At 42.6% G+C, this 20,906-nt stretch overlaps 1 protein-coding gene across 1 annotated transcript in view; it reads left to right on the forward strand.

Annotated features, from left to right (window-relative positions):
- Positions 1-20,906, forward strand: part of Prkar2b (protein kinase cAMP-dependent type II regulatory subunit beta) — a 94,015-nt gene that overhangs the window by 46,898 nt on the left and 26,211 nt on the right. The window contains exons 3-4 of the mRNA XM_075947404.1: positions 5,212-5,264; positions 11,258-11,341. Of these exons, the coding sequence (XP_075803519.1) occupies positions 5,212-5,264; positions 11,258-11,341 (137 nt within the window). The remainder of the gene's footprint in view (positions 1-5,211; positions 5,265-11,257; positions 11,342-20,906) is intronic.

The raw sequence follows: 20,906 nt of genomic DNA on the forward strand, positions 1-20,906 counted from the left end.
GTCTACCGCACTATAAATAGAGCGCAGGGGAAGACTGAAGGCCAAGTTCGACAGGGTGGGAAGTCGATGCAGATCTTCTCTTGGGTCTGCTCTGCAGTCTGTGACAGTTGTCTGGCGACACCAGCGCACACACTCCGTCTGCAGTGTGGGAATCGGCTTAAATTCCTAGACTATTCTCAACAGCCAGCGTGCTGTCCAAATACACATATTGCGGCAGAACAGCGGGACTTAAATATATCTTAAGGCTGCCTCTCTCTACTGTGTAGTTTCCAAGGAGCTAAGAAATGCAGTTTGAGGATGAGTTTCAGATTGTCTAGACCACAAAGGGCAGCTGTATGCCTGGTAGAATAAGAGGCAGCACAGTTACAAGAAGACTGTCTTGACAAGACATCCGGACGGAGTCAGTCTGACATTCATCTGTTTTACACAAATATTTACCGAGTTCTTTCACCTCTGCCCTTTAGTGGATAAAACAGAAGACCTCATTGTCACTCATTCTCTGTGCCTCTGACTCTTGAGCAAATAACCTGAATCAGCTTTTCACTCCTGCATTCGGAATGTGTCTGAGAGTCTGTAGCGCTGGTATGCTACTGGGAGCTCCATTCTAAAACCCAGGGAAGAGTGTTCAGCTGTCAGCCTCTCTCACGTACATCAAGCCAGGCAGTGTGCTCCTGACCCCGCTACGGAATGAGAATACCCAGCCAGGCAGTGTGCTCCTGACCCCGCTACGGAATGAGAATACCCAGCCAGGCAGTGTGCTCCTGACCCCGCTACGGAATGAGAATACCCAGCCAGGCAGTGTGCTCCTGACCCCGCTACGGAATGAGAATACCTAGCCAGTCCCCATGGGGGGACAGACAGCAGAGTGTACCACGTCTGGAAGAACATAGTTTGTTGAGTGATGACAGTGATTCCTCCCACACTCTTGGAGGAGCACAAAGGGTTCTCACAGAGATGAACACACCCGAATTAGCTCTGTGTGGGTGAAAGGTCAAGATCCCCCCATTTGTGTGTGTGAGGGGTGGTTGTGGTCAAGAGTAAACTCAGGACTTCATGGGTACAGTGTAAACACTGTACCATGCTCCTTATCCCCAACCCATGACTCTTGATCTGGCTTTTAAGTTGGTGCTGGGGAGAAGGGAGATAAACAAGCTGGGTTCTAATTAAAGGAAACAGTTAGGATAGCTCTGTAAGGCTCACTGCAGCAACTTTTCACAGCTACAAGTGTCCTTTGGGTCTAAGAGGTAAATTCTAGTCCTCTGAAATCACCACAGCAGTGCCAAGAATCAGTCTTTACAATACTGGCAAAATGAATACTTTGAAGAAGCCAGTAGGCCAACACAAACACACCTTGTATGACAGAGTAGATACTCAGGTTAGAAGGTTACTAATAAGTGACATTGAGGCAGTTGGTAAGCTGCTTGGAAAATAACAGATCTTTATTTATTTGGTTTTTTTATTTAGGGGATAGTGACCACCAGCAGGTTAGAAAATAGAGGATCAGGATGCCTTTTATGAACTGACACTTCAGATAGCACCAATGAGTTCAGGAACATAGGTCACAAGTCATTGTTAGCTGTTTCGTTTCCTGCTGAATATGTTGAGCACGTGAGCTTGTCATACCTTCGGAGTCCTTATGCTCACAAGGATTAATTTCCCCCTTGTCTTCCTCTGGAAAGTCAAAAAGTTTGAACAGTGGCCCGTGCTTTCATTTTTGAGCGATGCAAATGATATAGCTATCCTATTCCCTAGCTGGCTGTCACTCACGAGAAGGAAAGTTACAGAGCCTCACCTAGAGGAGGTTTTCATGCCCAGTGGAAAGTTGTAGCCAATGCAAATAAAGTGTGGAAGCTGCATTAGCCAGATGATCCATAGTGTGTGTGTGTGCGTGCGTGTGTGTGTGTGTGTGTGTGTGTGTGTGTATGTGTGTTAGTTATCCAGCCTAATATCATTAGACTTTTATTTGACAAATTCTTAACTTCCCATTTCCTCATCACCAGGCAACATCTTAATTATGGTTTGGCTGCTTCTGTGGTTTTCTGCAGAGGGAGGACTGACTGGTCATGCTGACTTCATACTTCATCCAGGAAGTTACTTACCAAATTGACATTCTGGTTTTATGTATCATTGGAGGTCTTTAAATACGAGCTTGCTCCCAAGAAACGGTTTCTGCTGGGATTTCCGAAATACAAAATGAAATATAGGCATTGTATTGGCAGATCTGCCCTGCTCATTAGGTATACAACAGTGGTTGACAGCAAGGATTCCAGAGTCAAGATAGATAGTCCTAGAATCAAATACCGGCCATGCCATTTACTAGGATGTGTGACCCTGATTTTTCCACACGCTGGTCTTCCATCTGTGAAGACGTTGTCTGCTGTAGGATTGTGAGATTGTATAAGAAAGTATCCTCTAGGACAGGGGTTCTGAGCTTCAGTACTATTAGCATTTGAAACCAGATAATGCTGTGTTTGGAGATGGTTAATTGCAGGGGGATCACTGTGTATTGTAGGCTCTTTAACAGCATCCCTGACCCAAGCCCACTATGTCTGTAGGCTCCCCTAACCACTCACAGTTGGAGGATCTACTGCTGTGGCTGCATAGAGCAGGGCCTGCAGAATGGAAAATTACGTTGGGTTTTATAATAATGATGACAAAGGTACTAATTATTCTTGAGGCCATCCTGAAACCCCTAGGAAGGCATTTGTGATCCTTATTTATTGCTATTATTATTATTATTGTTGTTGTTTTGTTATTTCAGTTCCTGTATCTTAGCCAAGATAAACTCTCTATATAGACTCAAGTCAAAATTTTTAAAAACCGTACTTTTATAAAAATGAAAGAAAAGTAATAAATCTTAAGATTTGCAAATGAGAAGATGGTGTCAAGCTCATAAAGTGGGGATTCTTGTGATGTTTAGTATTGGGGTTAAGTCATTAAAGTTAAACATCAGGGCAGCTCCTTCCTCAACACACATTACTATGGTAAGCATAAACAAAACATACATAATCTGTGAAATTTTGTAACAAACATTAGCAAGTTGATTTAAATTATTATAGCAGTCTAAGAGTGAAGCGATGTTTTGAGAACTGACTGTGTCCAGGTGTGGTGACTCACACCTTTAATACCAGCATGTGGGGGGCAGAGGCAGGTGGATCTCTGCGTTTGAGGTCATCCTGGTCCACATAGTGGGTTCTAGGACAGCCAGGGCTATGTAGGGAGGCCTTGTCCTAAAAAAAAAAAAAAAAAGAAAAAAAAAAGAAAGAAAGCAACTAACTTTAGTCAAAAAGGAAATAGTATATTCCCATAAATGACAACAAAGAAGATATACATAGTCAGTATTTGGGAGTTGTTCACATTTAGTAGTTTAAATATTTAAATCCTTTATTTTAAATTGGCAAAGATTTTAAGTATGGGCACCCAGCTCTTTTATGTAGCCAGAGAGTCTTTTTATATTCTTTGTAGAACAATAAATGGGTGCAGGCTTTTGTAATAAATATGCCTTAAGATTTGTCATGCCTTTTGGCTCCCAGAAAAACATTTGGAATAATCTAAAATGTCTATATGTATTTATGGTGAAGAAGTACAATATTGCAAAAATATTGTAATAGAAGCCAGTTAAATGCTCAGTATTAGGAATGGAGCTAATTATAGCAAGGCAACATAATTTGTAGTCCTTAACAATATTTACTGTTTCTGGTGACACAAACACTCTTCAGTGTTAAGGGGAAAGAAAGCAGGTTTTCAGGCTGCATATGCAGTATAAATCCAACTCTGACAAATACCAGGAGGAAATATCCCCAGTATTAGCCACATGTGTTCCTGAGAAAGCGGCTTATGAATAATTCATGAAAGTTTCTCGTAACTATATGATTAAATTGATCATTTCATGGCAAGCTTAGATGTTTTTACTGTTCATGTTCTCTTTGGTAATCTTAGGTCATAAACATTTCTTTGCCTTGGAAATGAAGGTAAAGGGTTAAGTTTTGAATAGGAATAAGCAGAAAGCAATCACCAGTGCTGTAAATATGGCTTTATATTATAAAATTCCTTATAAATTAAATGTAATCAATTTTAGGGGTGAATTTCTTGCTCATAATTAATGGACTTTTTAACCATCGTGGTACTCTTTATGATCACTAATTTAAAAAATTATTTTTTGTTGAGATTATAATATAGTTATACCATTTACCCCTCCCTTTTCCTCTCTCCAAATGTTCCACATTCTCCTCTTTGCTCTCTTTCAAATTCATAGCCTCTTTTTTTTATTAACTGTTATTAACATGCATGTGTGCACGTGCACACATATATTCCTAAATATACGACCTGCTCAGTTTGTATAATGGTATTTGTACATATGTTTTGACCACTTGAACGTGGATAACCAGTTAGCACTTTCTCTCCCTTTCCGCATTCTTTAGTGGCCTGTAGTTCTTTGTGTAGAGTTGAGAACCCTGGGCTTCCCCGTCCACATTAGTGCGTCTGTAGGTGTCATGCCTGTTCACCTCATGCTTAGGTGGTCATGTTGGTGTAGCTTCTGACATCGCAAGGAGACACAATCTCACAGCAAGTTCCCTGATCCTCTGGTTTTTACCATCTCTCCATAACGTTCCCTGAGCCTTGGTTGTGGGAGTCTTTTGTAGACATATCCATTGTGACTGGGCTCCACAACTCTGCGTTTTGATTGGTTGTGGTTATCTGTAATTATCTCTGTCTGTTGCAAAGAGAATTTTCCTTGATGAAGAGTGAATACTACTCTTGTCTGTGGGTATAAGAACAAATATTTAGAATATAGTTAGGAACTCTGCTGGCTTAGTAAAATGGTAGCTGTAGATTCTTCCGCAAGATCCATGACTACATTAGTTCTTTGACTAGGTTTCCAGAACCGGGTATGGTTTCCTTCCTGTTGACAGGTCGTAAGTGCCTGTCACCACTGCACCCTTGGGGTTATCCTGCCATGCTGGTGGTGGCTATGATTCGTGGGTTGTCATATCTGCGTAGGTTGACTGTTGGTTGCTTCTCTTCTCTGGAAGCTTGCCTGGCATCTTCTGGTACCATGGACTCTAGTCCTCAGGGAGGAGGCTTTCAAATCAGTACCAGCTCAGGGCTTCTGGGTCCTGTGTCTGAAGTTCACTGATCATTAAATTGTAAAGCTATTTACTACATGTATTTGACGAACAAATGTTTAAAATGTCCCCTTTTTATTTGCAGTTTGTGCGGAAGCTTATAATCCTGACGAAGAAGAGGATGATGCAGAGTCCAGGGTACGTAGTTGACTGGATTAGGTGATGTCAAATGCATTATGTAAGGAAAATAATAATGGACACACAGACTTTCAGGACAGGTAATGAAATTACTTATTTCTTTTCCTTACCTTGAGAGTCTGCTTCTGCTTCAAATTCTACAGAGTATTTTTATCCCCTCCCCCCCCCACTCTGCACATAGTCTCTCTTGGATAAAACAAGGCAGGAATGTGAGTGCTCACTGAAGTTATGATACAGTCCTTTCACTAAAGGCGTCCTGATGATGAAAAATGTTTTGAGCAATTTATTTTTCTTATACCCATAGTTATTTATAAAAGGTGTTCCTACTGTAGAGAGATACTGGTAAAGACCTTCTGCTCCTGTCAGTTGCTAACAGAAGGTTCCTCGGAGGCAGACAAGCCTCAGTAGAATCACAAGGAAGATGCCAGCACAGTACACACCAGGCCTTGCACAGACTGGCTCTTGGAGGCCCTGACGATTCCGTAGCATTTGCCTTGTGCGCTTTGATACAGCTTTCAAGCAGTGCCCTTAGCTTACATTTCCCATTAGCGATCCAGTAAGAAGGAAACTAAATAGGAAATTACTGTGCCTGAACATGAAGAAAAGTAGTAACTTTTCTCCCTCCCCTCCCTCCCTCTCTCCCCTCCCTCCCTCCTCTCCCTCCCTCTTTTTCCTTCCTCTCTCCCCTCCTTTCTTTCTTTGTACATACTTTGGAAAAATCTCTTTTGCATCTTCAGCCTTAAAAAGTGTTTTTTTTAAAACCTCTATCTATACCTCTGAAAAATGCAGAAAAGCAGACAGCGAGTCCAGAGTTTTTAGACTGTTGAGCTCCTGAAGTATATGTATACCCTTGGTATAAACAAATATACATATGCAGTCAGATTCTTCTGCTGCTAATCTGGAACATGCTGCTATTGCTCTGTGTGTGTGCTGGAAACCTTCCTTGCCTATCACACGCTTCATCTGTACATCCAGCAGAAACAGTAATGGTGACAGTTGGAGATCACATACAATCCTTTGTTTGTGGTTAACTGTATGTGCTAAAATTTAGTAATCAAGATAATTTGAGGTAGCTTAAACTCGTTTTAAAAATCTAAAGCTAAGCCGGGCGGTGGTGGCAGCGGACACCTTTAATCCTAGCATTTGGGAAGCAGAGGCAGGAGGATTTCTGTGAGCTCAAAGCCAGCCTGGTCTACGGAGTGTGCTCCAGAACAGCCAGGGATACACAGAGAAACCCTGTTTTGAAAACTCAAAAACAAAAAAATCTGAAACTAAGGAACATAGTTTGAAAGTAACATTCAGTATCTTATTGTATCTCATTGACTCTATTCAGACCTTGGGAGGAATTTTAGATACCATCGAATCTGTGAGTTAGTTAAGTAAAATGTTTTGTTCGTTCATTTTTATTCTAGGTAATATTTGCTTAACAGCCAAGCAAATGGAATTAAACATAAAAAACACCAGTGAGAACTCATTGGATACATGTTTTGATGTATTACCGGTTTCAGAAAGAGTTCAGAGATCACACGTAGACTGCTGGCTTTCAGTTCAAGATCCGGTTTCCCGGGAGCTTTAATAAACCCAGTACTGGCCACTTGGGGCAGGGCCAGGAAATCAAGACTCGGAGATCAGTTGTATAAATAAGGGCAGGCATTTTCTTTTTTTTTTCAAATTGTTTTTATTGAGCTATATAATTTTCTCCATTTCCTTCCCCCTCCCCTCTACCCTCTTCCATGGTACCCATGCTCCCAATTTACTCAGGAGATCTTGTCTTTTTCTACTTCCCTTGTAGATTAGATCCATGTATGTCTCTCTTAGGGTCCTCTTTGTTGTCTAGGGTCTCTGGGATTGTGAATTGTAGGTTGGTTTTTCTTTGATTTATGTCTAAAAGCCACTTATGAGGGAGTACATATGATATTTGTCCTTCTGGGTCTGGGCTACCTCACTCAATGCGATGTTTTCTAGATCCATCTATTTGCCCACAAATTTCAAGATGTTGTTATTTTTTTCTGCTGTGTAGTATTCCATTGTGTACATGTACCATATTATCTTATCCATTCTTTGATCGAGAGGCATTTAGGTTGTTTCCAGGTTCTTGCTATGACAAATAATTCTTCTATGAACATAACTGAGCATGTCCCTGTGCTATAATTGAGCATCCTTTGGGTACACACCCAAAGTGATATTGCTGGGTCTTGAGGAAGGTTGTTTCCTAATTTTCTGAGAAATCGCCACACTGACATCCAAAGGGATTGTACCAGTTTGCACTCCCACCAGCAATGCAGGAGTGTTCCCTTTACCCCACAACCTCTCCAGCATAAGTTGTCATCAGTGTTTTTGATCTTAGCCATTCTTGCAGTTGTAAGATGGAATCTCAGAATTGTTTTGGTTCGCATTTCTCTGATGGCTAAGGATGTTGAACATTTCCTTAAGTGTCTTTCAGTCATTTTAGATTCTTCGGTTGAGAGTTCTCTGTTTAGGTCTGCAGCCCATTTTTTAATTGAATTATTTGTTCTTTTGGTGACCTATTTCTTCAGTTCTTTGTATATTTTGGAGATCAGCCCTTTGTCCAATGTGGGGTTGGTGAAGATCTTTTCCCATTTTGTAGGCTGCCATTTTGTCTTGTTGACCGTATCCTTTGCTTTACAGAAGCTTTGCGGCGTCAGGAGGTCCCATTTATTAATTGTTTCTCTTAGTGAATGGCAGGCATTTTCTTATGGAAGGTGTGTGTGCTGGCTAGTGTGGTGGCTGTCATTTTAATATAAAACTGGCTAGAGCCAGTTTTAGAAGAGGTAATTCTAATTGAGAAAATGCCCCCACTAGATTGATCTTTGGGCAAGCCTGTGTTATATTTTCTTGATTGATGATTCATGTGGAACGGCTTAGCTCACTGAATCACACGTCGGGGCTGGTGGTCTTGAATTCTGTAAGAAAGCAGGCTGAGCAAGCCCTGGGCAGCAAGCCAGTAAACAGCCCCCTTCCATGACCTCTGCATCAGCTCCTACATCTAAGTAAAGCCTATTAGTTGCTTTTCTGATTCTTTTCCTTGAAAGGCAGCAGAAGTTCAGAGCATGAATTGGCAAACACTTTATATGGGGATTATTTTTTAACTGAAATCTCACTATTTCTGAACATGAATATTTAGTGTTTGGGAGTCAGAAGCGCTCTTAACGCTACTCCACCCTACTGCTGTGGCTCAGAATCAGCACAGGCAGTGCACAGATGTCTGTGTTCTGAGGACACTTGAATTTCCTCTCATTTCCATGTGTGCATGTGCGCCTGTGTGTGTGTGTGTGCGCGCGTGCGCGCGTGTGTGTGCATGCCTGCGCACCTGTGTATGCATGCAGGGGTCGTGTGTGGGAGGGGGAGAGAGAGACAGGGAGGGAGAGAGAACACAAAGGTAAAGCCATTCTTAGCTCTGAGACCATTCTCTACAGATGTGCTTGCAGGGGTGGGTTTGTTCTGAGGTGTGAGTGTGTTCTCTTAACCAGCTTGTCAGGGATGAATCCCAGCTCTGCAGCTCAGGAACTGTTAGATGATGGAGAAGTCAATGGAGTGTGTGTGTGTGTGTGTGTGTGTGTGTGTGTGTGTGTGTGTGTGTGTGCGCGGTTTCTCAACTCTAAATTACCACCTGTTTTCAGGGGTCTGTTACTAGGTTAAAATGAATTGACACTTATGGAGCCCTTAAAATACTACCTGGGATGGGCAGTGGTGGCACACGCCTTTAATCCAAGCACTTGGGAAGCAGAGTCGGATGAGTCTCTGTGAGTTCAAGGCCAGCCTGGTCTACAAAGTGAGTAGCAGGACAGCCAGGGCTACACAGAGAACCCTGTCTTGAAAAAACTAACTAAATAAATAAATAAATAAATAATGCACCTGACATACATAAGATACCACGTAAATGTTGGCTTAACAAGATTTTTTATCCTGAAATGAGAAATTTTAATAAAAACCATGAGAGCCTCTAGGCTGGCCAAAGCTCACACTCTGGGTACATTGTTAGAGCTGAAGAGTCCAGAGACAAGCCTGGCGCACAGTGATGTCAAACCTACCGAAAACACGAGTCCATAGGAGCGGGCAGTATCTTAGCTGGGAGAATATCTGCCCCTGACTGCTCCCAGAGCACAGACTGTACTAGGCCAAGGGTCTTTGGCAGGATCTGTGTCAGGGAGGAGTGGGGGGATGAGCAAACTGCATAGACAGCATCCCTGGAAAACATGTTAGAAGCGTTGGTTGTTTAGAGCCAGGAGAGCAGGAAAAAAGTCTCCCCTGTTGAGACCTCATCAGAAGAGAAAGTATGGGGAGAAAGGAGAGAGACTTGAATTGGCAGAGGGTGAAGCATCGCAGAGTGGAGACCAGAGCACAGTCTGGCATTCCACCACCGCCAGCGCTGCCCACAATGCCACTGCTACCACAGCCACCACCCTGTGGCTGCCCCGCAGGCGTGCCCTTAGTAGCTTTCAGAGAGAGAAGTAGCCTTAATCCCTTGTGTGTTGAGTAGAAAGTGGTGGACTCTGGCTCGTGTCATCTGAGGTTTGAAGGTTTCTGTGTAGCACTGATAATGAGCGGTCTGTTCACCTGCCATCTTAGGGTCTAGGTTCAGATAGTAAACAGGCTTCCCATACCTTACACCTTCCATAGTGACTTCCCATAGCACGAGAAAAAAAAATGCCTGGCAGAAATCATGTAAGGGAATAAGGTTTGTTCTGGATCCAGTTTCCGGGGAGTTTTAGTGCGTCCTGTGGGGGAGGTGTGTCTGTGACAATGTCAGGACCGTCACGGGGCACCATCCAGAAAGAGAATGCTGGCCTGGAGCTACAAGCAGCTATAAGAAATGCCTGCACATTCCCATCTGCTTATACTAGCCGTGCCTTGTCTGCTAAAGACTCCACGGCCTTCAAAGTAGCAGCGTAAACATGGGACTCAGTCTGTGGGGACACTGAGTCCCACGCCACACACTTTTATTGAAAAACTGCTGAGATTTGCTCACTAGCAGATAGTCTTTCGTGTTACCTGTAGATCAGAGAGGTCTCCAATACTGTAAATGCCAGTTCCTTCAGGCTTACACTTCTTTGGTTTGTTAGCTATATCTTCTGCCGAGGTAAATGTCCCTGTGCATCTTGGTGTTTCTGCGGGCACAGACTCCCTGTTGTCTGATTCTGACTGCTTTGATGGGAGAGGTGAGGCATTGGCTTAGCAGGTCCTACAGAGTTTATCTGTGTAACCCTGGCTGCCTTGGAACTCACTCTGTAGACCAGGCTGGCCTTGAACTCAGAGATTCGACTGCCTCTGCCTCCCAAGTGCTGGGATTAAAGGTGTGCGCTACCACTGACCGTTTTAAATTTTAATTGCTTTTTCTGTTCTTGTTTTGTTTTTTCTTAGAAACAAATGACTGTTTCATTGCCCTGAGTAAATGTTCAGTGAGAAGATAGAACACCAACTTCTCTTAACTTTATCCTAAATGAGCGCATCTGTATTTCCTAAATTCATTTCCCCTGAACGCACATTCTCCTGAGTATATGGTTGCTTGGTCCTTTCTGTAAATTCCTAACATGCTGTTGGGACAGTTACCTGCAATTTTTCTAAAATCTTATTTAATTTTGATGAGGTATACATGTAAGAATTCCCTTGCTTCAGCAGACATTATCAAGTTTTAAAGGAAAGAGCTGTAGCCTGAAGAGTTTAAGTTCAGTCGCAACGGAATGAAGGCAGCATCTAACTTTCCAGCTGTGTAACACTTTGTCCTTTTGTACGTGTCCTTGTAGCCTGGGATGTTTGTTGTCTTTATCGCTCCTCATGCATCTTCTCATAATGTGCTTTTTGGTCTTGGGGAGAACTCTCCTCCCAGGAGCTTCTGAGCACAGTGCTGGTGGCTGTGCAGAAGACCAAGGGACGGCTCATGGACTAACCCTTGTTAGCCACCCAGAGTGAACGTTGGATTTTACCTGGTATTAACTGTTGTGTTTGTTTTCTTGATTTTGATGTCTTTTCAGATAATACATCCCAAAACTGATGATCAGAGAAACAGATTGCAAGAGGCTTGCAAAGATATCCTGCTGTTCAAGAACTTGGATCCAGTAAGATAAATCGTAATAATGGAAGAGGGTCAACACCTGGGCAAGGACCTGACTTTCTCCCTTTACGCGTTCAGTTCACTCTGGGATCATGGTGGAGGCAGAGGGTTGCATGCACTTTCTGGTCTTAGATCTGTGGATACCAGATACACTGTGTTAGAGCGCCAAGGGAAGATAATGTCATATTCTCACGGCCAACCCGGGGTGGTGCAGGGGAGGAGAGGTTAGACCCCTGTGTACTGCAGAGGCCCCTGGTGGTTCAGGGAGGGAGAGGCTAGACCCCGATGTACCACAGAGGCCCCTGGTGGAGGTCTTCCCAGCTGCTTTCAACAGTCAGTAATAGGAAATATTTAAATGCGTGTAAGCTCTACATTGTTCATATTTTAGATGTAGCATTTTACTTGGCTCAAGGCAAGGAAATGTTTGATTCTTGGAAAGAATTTTGACATATCTAGTCTACACAGAGGGTGTTTCTAGCATACTGCTTGGTATGGCATGTGCATTTAGATTTAGCTTCATGTGGTTGGATAAGTGTTTTGCTTTGTCATCACGGGTCATGTTTTTGCTATCTAGTGATTTAGAAAAGAGCTGCTGCTTGTTCCAAATGTGAAGAACCAACTTTTACTACTTACTTCAACCTTGGGTTTTTCAAACTCCACCTCTTCTAGTTTTCAGATTGATGTCTGAGAACATCAAGTCCTGCTGGTTTTTAGATAGGATTTTTGTTTTGTTTTGTTTTTGTTTGGACATTTCTTTTGAAGCACTAAGGCTCTACATCATACCCTTTTTTAGGTCATGCTTACACCCTGAAATACTAAAAGAACTCAATAACTTCTTATATAACCTTATATCATGTTCTCTGGGAACATGAATTACATTTGGACCTTGTACGTCATCCCTGAGTTCAGATTATTGTTTTGACATTTCTGGTTGTTGTTTTGTTTTGTTTCATTTTGTGTTTTCTTTTTCTTTTGTTTTTCTTCTCTGTTTTTTTGTTTTTTGTGTTTTTTGAGACAGGGTTTCTTTATGTAGCCTTGACTGTCCTAGAACTAGTTCTGTAGACCAGACTGGCTTCGAGCTCATGGAGATCCACCTGCCTCTGCCTCCCGAGTGTTGGAATTAAAGGTGTGCACCGCCACTGCCTGTCTTTGTCTTTGACATTTCCCATTGCCTCGTTTATTCATTTCTTGAGGGCAGAACACACACCTTTTCCTGCTTCATTTAGCTCTTTAATATATGCCCCATTGTCCTTTGTACTCACCAGTGCCTGAAGCCAGAACATTCTGAATTACATCCTGATTTTTGTAACTATGCATACTTGGTAGTAATATTTCAAATAGATTTGGTAATTTTAATAAAGTAGTGGTATTTAAAGACTGTCTAGGGCAATGGGGAGATGGCTCAGTGAATAAAATGCCTGTCCTGCAAGCGTGAGGACCTGAGTTCAGAACCCTGGTGCCCCTGTAAAAACCAGATGTGGCAGCGTGTGCCTGTAACCCAACACTAGAGGGAAGGAGGTGGTGTGTGTGGAGACAGGTAGATTCCAGAGGCTTGCTGACAGGCCTGTGTAGCTAAATGACTGACTCCAGATTCAGTGAGAGACCCTGTCTCCAAGAAGTAAGGTGGAGTGCTATAGACACCAACATTGATCTCTCTGGCCTTCATGTGAGGATAGCGTGGGAAAATGCATCTCTACAAACACATACATGCAAGACACACATGCACACACATGCATCTCCACAAACACATGCATACAAGACACACATGCACACACACATGCATCTCCACAAACACATGCATACAAGACACACATGCACACACATGCATCTCCACAAACACATACATACAAGACACACATGCACACACATGCATCTCCACAAACACATGCATACAAGACACACATGCACACACACATGCATCTCCACAAACACATGCATACAAGACACACATGCACACACACATGCACGCACAACAAATAAATAAAGGCTCAAATCTTATCGAAACGTACAGTAATCTCTGACTGCTTCCAGAGGTGTAGCCACCTCATGCAAACAACTGGAATTGAACTCAGTGGGTCACATAAACGAAGAAAAGATATAGGAGGGGACTTCTTGGAAAGAATGTGTTTAGAGGGAGAGGAGTAAGGGGGGGTGATGGGGGAGTGGCCAACATTCATTATATACATGTATAAAATTGTCAAAGAATAAAAAGCACTTAACCCATTTGAAAGTTAGTAGGAGCAAACAGATATACTAAACAGATCACAGTGACTCTTTTAACTGTGATTCTGCTTTTCTGGTATGGATTCATCTGTTCCTTCCCCTCTTTTTCTTCTTTTTCTTTTCCATTTGGCCTGGTGTGTGCTAAGCAGGTGCACTGTACTTATAAACCCAATCCACTTTTTACTTTTATTTTGAGGCAGTGTCTCAGGACCGAGTTACCCAGACTGAATTTCACCTCATTCTGTAGCCCAAGCAAGCCTTGTAATTGATCCTTCAGACTCGATTTCCCAAGTAGCTAGGATGAGAGGCCTGAACCACTGGGCGTAGCTAAATGAAATCTTATATGAAAAGGATTTTACAAAGATTAAAACGTCTGCTAAAAGTCTTTTGTAATGTCCATACTACTACTTGTACTATGGTCCTGTAGCCTGTACTATGTGTACTACGGTACTACGCCTGTAGCATGCTGCCTGCACCAGAGTCGAGAGTCAGGCAAGGGGCTGGAGATTGAAACACACACACACACACACACACACACACACAGAGACAGAGAGACAGACAGACAGACAGACAGACAGACGGACGCAGGTCACCCTTGAAACAAGAAAGCCAAGAATGCCAACTTTACTGTGTTCCAGGACAGTTTATATAGTGCCTTCGCTGACCAGTGGCCACACCCTAGCTTTTGGGATTGTTCAGCTGCAAGCCACCAGAAACCACTCCCCTGCCATCAGGGTCTTGTGCTCAGAGCAGCTGCAAGCATAGGAAAACAAGCTGTTTACTCCAGCAGGCAGGGGGTTCACAGTTCCCAACAGTCTTCAATGTGTAATATAAAAGCCAGTTCATGGGTGGAGACAAACAGCACCAAAATCACGACTTAATATTACCGATTATTTTATCGGAAAATATATTTACTTTTTATTTTATTTATTTATTTATTTTGATTTTCGAGACAGGGTTTCTCCGTAGCTTTTTGGTTCCTGTCCTGGAACTAGCTCTTCCAGACCAGGCTGGCCTCGAACTCACAGAGATCCGCCTGCCTCTGCCTCCTGGGTGCTGGGATTAAAGGCGTGCGCCACCACCGCCCAGCTATTTACTTTTTAAAAATCTTTTGTTTGGAGGTATGTTCATTCTGTAAAGGCCTGACTGGTGTCAAACCCAGGGTCATCCTTCTCAGCCTGCCGTCTGCTGGGAACGCGGGCATCACTCAGAGTTTGTCTTTGAAGTTGAGCTAAGGCCAGCTTGATCTCCTCTCCTCGCCTCTCCCCTCCTCTCCTCTTCCCTCCCCTTCCCTCCTCTCCTCTCCTCTCCCCTCCCCTCTCCCTCTCCTCTCCCAAATCCTTTTCAGGATGGCATAGAATGTTATAAACCGAAACACCTTAAACACTTGTGTATAGCTGCCTGCCTTCCTTTTCCTTTTCCTCCTTCTATTCACTGAGACAAGTTTGCACTGCCCATTTGGTCCTGGGCACAGGGTCATCCACAGGACATGGGGGGAACTTTCCAGTGGCCATAGCCCCCAAAGAAAAGTGCCTGCTCCTCCTGGTAGCCATCAGCCCCAATAGCTGGTCTTTTGCAGGTAACTGCAGCTGCTGTTAGTTCATATGCGCAGCAGTCGCATTGTGTGCAGAGGACATGTCACTGCATGCCTCCCATCCTTAAAGTTCCCTTTGTCTCTTCTTCCACATTGTCCTGTTCATGGTGGCTACTACTGAAGCATTTGGAGCAGAGGACTTAGCAGTCTTAGGTGTTTCCTCTGACAATTAAAGGGGGGACATGTGAGGGAGATGGAGGAGGACAGAGGAATGGAGCCCATCAGGAGACCATCCCATAGTCCCATGGAGAGAAATGGGCCTGAACTAAGGAAGGGAGAAGGGGTAAGCAGAAAGGAAAGGATGGTTGCTTGGCATGCGGGATTAACCGACGTGGTACTTGACAGCTGGTTGGAGTGGGACTGAGGAGAGTCTAGGATGACCACCAGTGTCCCACCGCAGTGACCACGAGGCAATACCTTTCCAGAACTGGGAGAACTCCAGAGAGGAAGGAGAAACAATAATTACCAATTAGCACAAAGAATAATGTTGGCTTTGTAGCTACTGTCTGGTTTGAATTTCCTGAGGTTAGGGTTTAGCTTGAAAATTTCACTCCCCCCAGACCACAGAACACTCTCCCCTTGGAGTACTGTATCGTGCAGATTTTCTAATTATTAATGTCTTTGAAGATATTCCTTTCATGAATATTTTAATGTTCCACTCAGTAGGCCATTTTCCTCCTGAAATATTTCTAATTTGAGGCTATCTGGAACAATTTCCCGATGCTCTTCCATTAATGCCGAGAAAATTGTTGCTGCCGAGGTGAGTCAGAGCGTGCCTGAGCTCGGGCTCGAATTTGCATTCTGTGAGAGAAGTAGATGTGGGTTTCTTCGAATGGCTGTCAGCATGACCGTCACCCTCTGCGCATTAAATATTTCCTCAGTGCTTCTCACTCTATGCATAATTATGGGGAGATTAGGCTTTGATTGACTAGAGCAGACACCTGTCACATAAGTAAATTTCTCTATTAGGAAATTTTCATATGCTGGTGTGAATTCTTTATAATTTAAAAGCAGTGTTTCATATGTCTGCTTAAAATGGAGCTAATTCTAACATAACCAAAATTTTTATTGTAACAGTTTATTTCATTTTTCCCATTTGACATTTAGAGTCAGAACTAATCAATAAAGCTGATACTTCCGCACTGCCTTCCCTAAAAGAAACACATCATAAACAAGTAAAATACAGTATGAGCAAGCCATTTAATTAGTCTTCAGGATTTCGGTAGGTGACCATATGTTGCCTGAGGTAGATGAACTCATTTGTGTAAAAGGTCCCTGCTGGGCCGATTAGCATCACGTCAGGAAATCCCTGCCTCATTGCCCTCCTGGCTCCATCTCCAGCCCTGGCTGCTGCCCATGAACACCCATGATGAGGAAGGAACAAAAACCACTTGCAAACCTATCACTACCATTTCCTTGTGCTTCTCTCAGTCCACGGGAAAATTAAAAATTTTGTTCTCTAAATAGAGGGTTTTTTTTTTTTTTGAAAGCCTCTGTCCACTGAATGCTGGAATTAAAGGCATATGCCACCACCACCTGGCAGGTGTTTCTTTTTAATCAAGAAACTTTAATTACTACACATAAATTTACTAAAATTCATAATGAACAAAAGTTAGTGAAAGGAAACTTCCCTACAACTCTGTGTCCCAGAAGATGTCTCAGTCGTCAAGGCCTTTACATTATCTTGTGTAGCAAACTTTTCTTTCCTGGGAGCCAGCTCCCAAATAACCACACAGAAACTTATTATTAATTACAAATGCTCTGCCAGTAGCTCAGGCTTGTTACCTGTTTCTTGTTGTAAGCTCTTACATTTTAAATCTACCTATATTTCTTACCTGACGTTCTGCCATGTGGTTTGGTACCTTTTCTTAGTACGGCAAGTTCATCTCCGTCTCTCCACATCTCCTCTCTATTCTGACCTCCTTCCTTTTTTCTTCAGGCTCTCGTTTTGTCTAAAGTCCCACCTAACCTCTACCTGTCCAGGTACTGGGCAGCCAGCTTTGTAGCACAAACAATAAAAATCCAGAGACAGAAATTGTGGTTCAATCTGGAAACCAGAGAAGCAAAGCAGCCAAGCCACTAGAGAAGTCTTACCTCTACCAAGGTGACTGTAAACTAAGCAGACTAAGCCTTTCTCTCCTCCCATTTTACATTCCCTGTAGTGCTGGGATTAAAAACCTGTGACTCTCTAGCACTGGGATTAAAGGTGTGAGCCACCACCACCTGGATTTGTTTATGTATTGATCTTGTGTAGCCCAGAATGACCTTGAGCTCACGGAGACCCAACTACCTCTGTCTCCCAAATCCTGAGATAAAGGTGTGTGACACCATTACCTGATCTCTAGTGGCTTTAGCTTTGCCTTTGGTCTCAGGCAAGATTTATTATAAAAATACAAATAATATACAACTACACAACTTCTTTATTAACACAATCACAGTAGCATATTTTCACACATGTCAAGGGATATTCCACACTCTTGTTCATGTCTCAGGGTTGTGTAATGCATATACGAGTAATTCTATTTAAAATTTTAGTGGCAGCAATATTTAATGCAGTGTTCTCTTTTGTTACACACTGTATTAGATACCATAGAGATGTATGAACATAGAGCCTCTACTTTTTAACTTTTTTATTAGTTCTTTGAGAGTTTCAAGTTCCCTGCATGGCATGTGTTGTAATTACCCTTCAACTCTTCCCAGACCCACCCTCCTTTCCCTAAGTGACCCAACTTTGTGTCAAAACAAACCAACCTTTCAAGACCACTTTGCGCTGCCGGAACTATTCTTGGAGTGTGGTCTTTTACTACAGCATGTCTTTCCCAGCAGCTAACAACTGCCAATCACTGCTCATCTGGGGGTGGGATTGTGTGCCCAGCTTCCCTGTCTATCTGGGATTTGATCTGGCCTGGGCTCTCACAGGTTTTGCGTGTGCTAATCACAACTGCTGTAAGTTCATCTAGTACCTGCAGAGCACTTCCCAGCCCTGTGAACGCTAGCTGGTGGGAGGGGTGAAGTTGCTAAGTCCATACCATCTTGATCTCATGATTTATGTTATATCTTCAGTATACATTCTTACTGCCAGGTTCTGGAACGTAACCAAGATTAATGGTAATAGCTTATGATGTTTGAGGGTCAGTGGGACCTCATTACCCAACAACTCCAAAAAAGAAACCATTTCTGGACCTGGGCTTTTTGCTAGCCTATGTTGTCCAGTAGGGGCATTGCTACCCTGTTATAGGGTAATCCCATTTCTGCATCTCTCTCTCTCTCTCTCTCTCTCTCTCTCTCTCTCTCTCTCTCTCTCTCTCTCTCTCTCTGTGTGTGTGTGTGTGTGTGTGTGTGTGCGTGTGTGTGTATGTGTGTATTTGTGTATGGTTTTTGTGTGTGCACTCAAGGTGCTTCCCACACACACTTAACATTCAAACCACCAAACAATGTTAAGTATTCACGACCTTGGATTTAGCATTAGATTTTTAGATACCAAAAGCAAGAATGAGAAAAGATACATAATGAACTTCGTATTGCCATGACATTTTATAAGTCACAGGACGTTATGCCCCCCCAAAAGTGAAAAGATAAGCTACAGAATGGAAGAAATATTTGTTGATCATGTACTTGAGAAAATTATAGTGTTCAAGATACATAAACCATGTAAGAAGTACAAAAATCCAATTTTAAAATGAGCAAAGTACTTGAGTAGCTTTCTCTAGGGAAGACAAATGACAAGCAAGCAGATAAAAAGATTCCTAGCATGGTTAGTCATTAAGAAAATGGAAATCAAGGCCAAATAAAACACTACTTCATCTCCACAAGGGCAGCTATAATTAAGTAAAAGAAAAACAACAAATGTTGAGGACACGAGGACATTAGGACTCTCTCGCATTGCTAGTGGAAAGTAAGCAATTCAGCTGCCGTGGTATATCACTTGGGAGTTCCTCAAAGCTAAGTCTAGAGGTACTGTACAGTTCAGTAATTCCTTTCATAGAATTGAGGTCAAATATCGGTTGAGACAAGTACTAGTGCATGAATGTTCATAGCAGCACTGTGCACAGTAGCCAGAAGGAGGTAGAAACAATCCAAATATCCATCATCAGAATATGGGATCTGAGCCAGGCCGTGGTGGAGCACACCTTTAATTCCGTCCCTTGGAAGGCAGAGGCAGGCAGATCTCTGTGAGTTTAAGGCCAGCCTGGTCTACAAAGTGAGTTCCAGTATAGCTAAGACTGTTAAACAGAGAGACCTTTGTAGTAATATGGGAGCGGCGGCGGGGCTGCGTCCCCAACACCCCAGCCACCTGGCTCGGCTAGCTTATGCCCCGAAATAATTACACAGAAACTGTATTCTTTTAAACACTGCTTTGGCCCATTCCTATCTAGCCTCTTCTAGGCTAATTCTCACATATTAATTTAGCCCATTTCTAATCATCTGTGTAGCGCCCCTAGGTGCGCTTACCGGGAAGATTCTAGCCTAAGTCCATCCTGGGTCGGAGCTTCATAGCGTGCGTCTTCCCTGGAGCAGGTAGCATGGCGTCTCTCTCTAGCGTCTGCTCTGGAGAGGAGAGCTGTGGAGTCTGACCTCACTTCCTCTTCCTCCCGGCATTCTGTTCTGTTTACTCCTCCTCCCACCTATCTCCTAACCAATGAGAGCCAAGCAGCTTCTTTTATTTTAACCAATGACCTTCCTCCATCATTTCCCCTTTTTCAGTTTAAACAAAAAAAGGCTTTAACTTTAACATAGCAAAATTACATATAACAAAACAGTTATCAAGTAAAAGTTACATCAGAAACATTTATACATATAACAAAATTGACCGTAAATCTCTATCAATAAAGCGAAATCTATACTAATGCAAATTATTCATGTCTATATCATATCCCCCTTTAAATGTAAAAGAACATTTATAAACCATATTTGGGAACATGGGCGCAGTTTTTTTTTCTCTCCAAACTGCTTCCTGCTGAATGGGGGCGTCGTTAATTAGGTCTTTCATGGTATAACCTGTGTGTTAGTTTCATCTCAGTTGGCAGTTGAGCAAAGCAATTTTCTGAAGATGTTCACAGCAACCCTTCAGGAGGACGTGGTCCATCATACCAAATCGGAATAGAAGAAATCCATAGAGTCTCATCCTCTGTGAAAACAAAAGAAGAATCTCTTTTCCAAAGTATCATATCCTTAGATCCAAATTCTGAAATCATACCCTCATGATATCCGTTCTGGTTCCACTGGGCAGCCCATATAATAAAATGTCTCTCTGTACTTAGCTCCTTCACAGTCAAAAATTTTAAAGAAAACACAATAATACAAAGAATCCAGACTCTCTGTGAATTTTCCATTTTTACGCGGCTTATTTTTATTTATATCTATAACTATCTGTATTCTGTCTCTTTAAAGACTTTACTTTTACTTTTTTCTTTTTAAACCATTAACTTTATTCTCTATATTCTTTTTCTTCTCTCTCCCAAGCCTACGTACATTCATCCAACAGTGTGACTCATTTAGTGGTCTGAATCTGTCCTATTGTGAATCTGCAATTTTTTACTATCCAGGAGCACTTTTGATTTGCACCTTTAAATCAGTAGGCGCTTAAGAATCTAAGCTGTGACATTCCTAGGTTAACTTTTTGCTTTTTGAGCGTATATCTGTAGACCAGGCTGTCTTTGAACTCTCAGAGATCTGCCTGTCTCTGCCTCCCAGGCATTGGGATTAAAGGTGTTTGCTACTACACCTTGAACTCACAGAGATTTGTTCGTCT

Source organism: Microtus pennsylvanicus, chromosome 14 (genome assembly GCF_037038515.1).
Source record: "Microtus pennsylvanicus isolate mMicPen1 chromosome 14, mMicPen1.hap1, whole genome shotgun sequence".
NCBI classification, from domain to species: Eukaryota; Metazoa; Chordata; class Mammalia; order Rodentia; family Cricetidae; genus Microtus; species Microtus pennsylvanicus.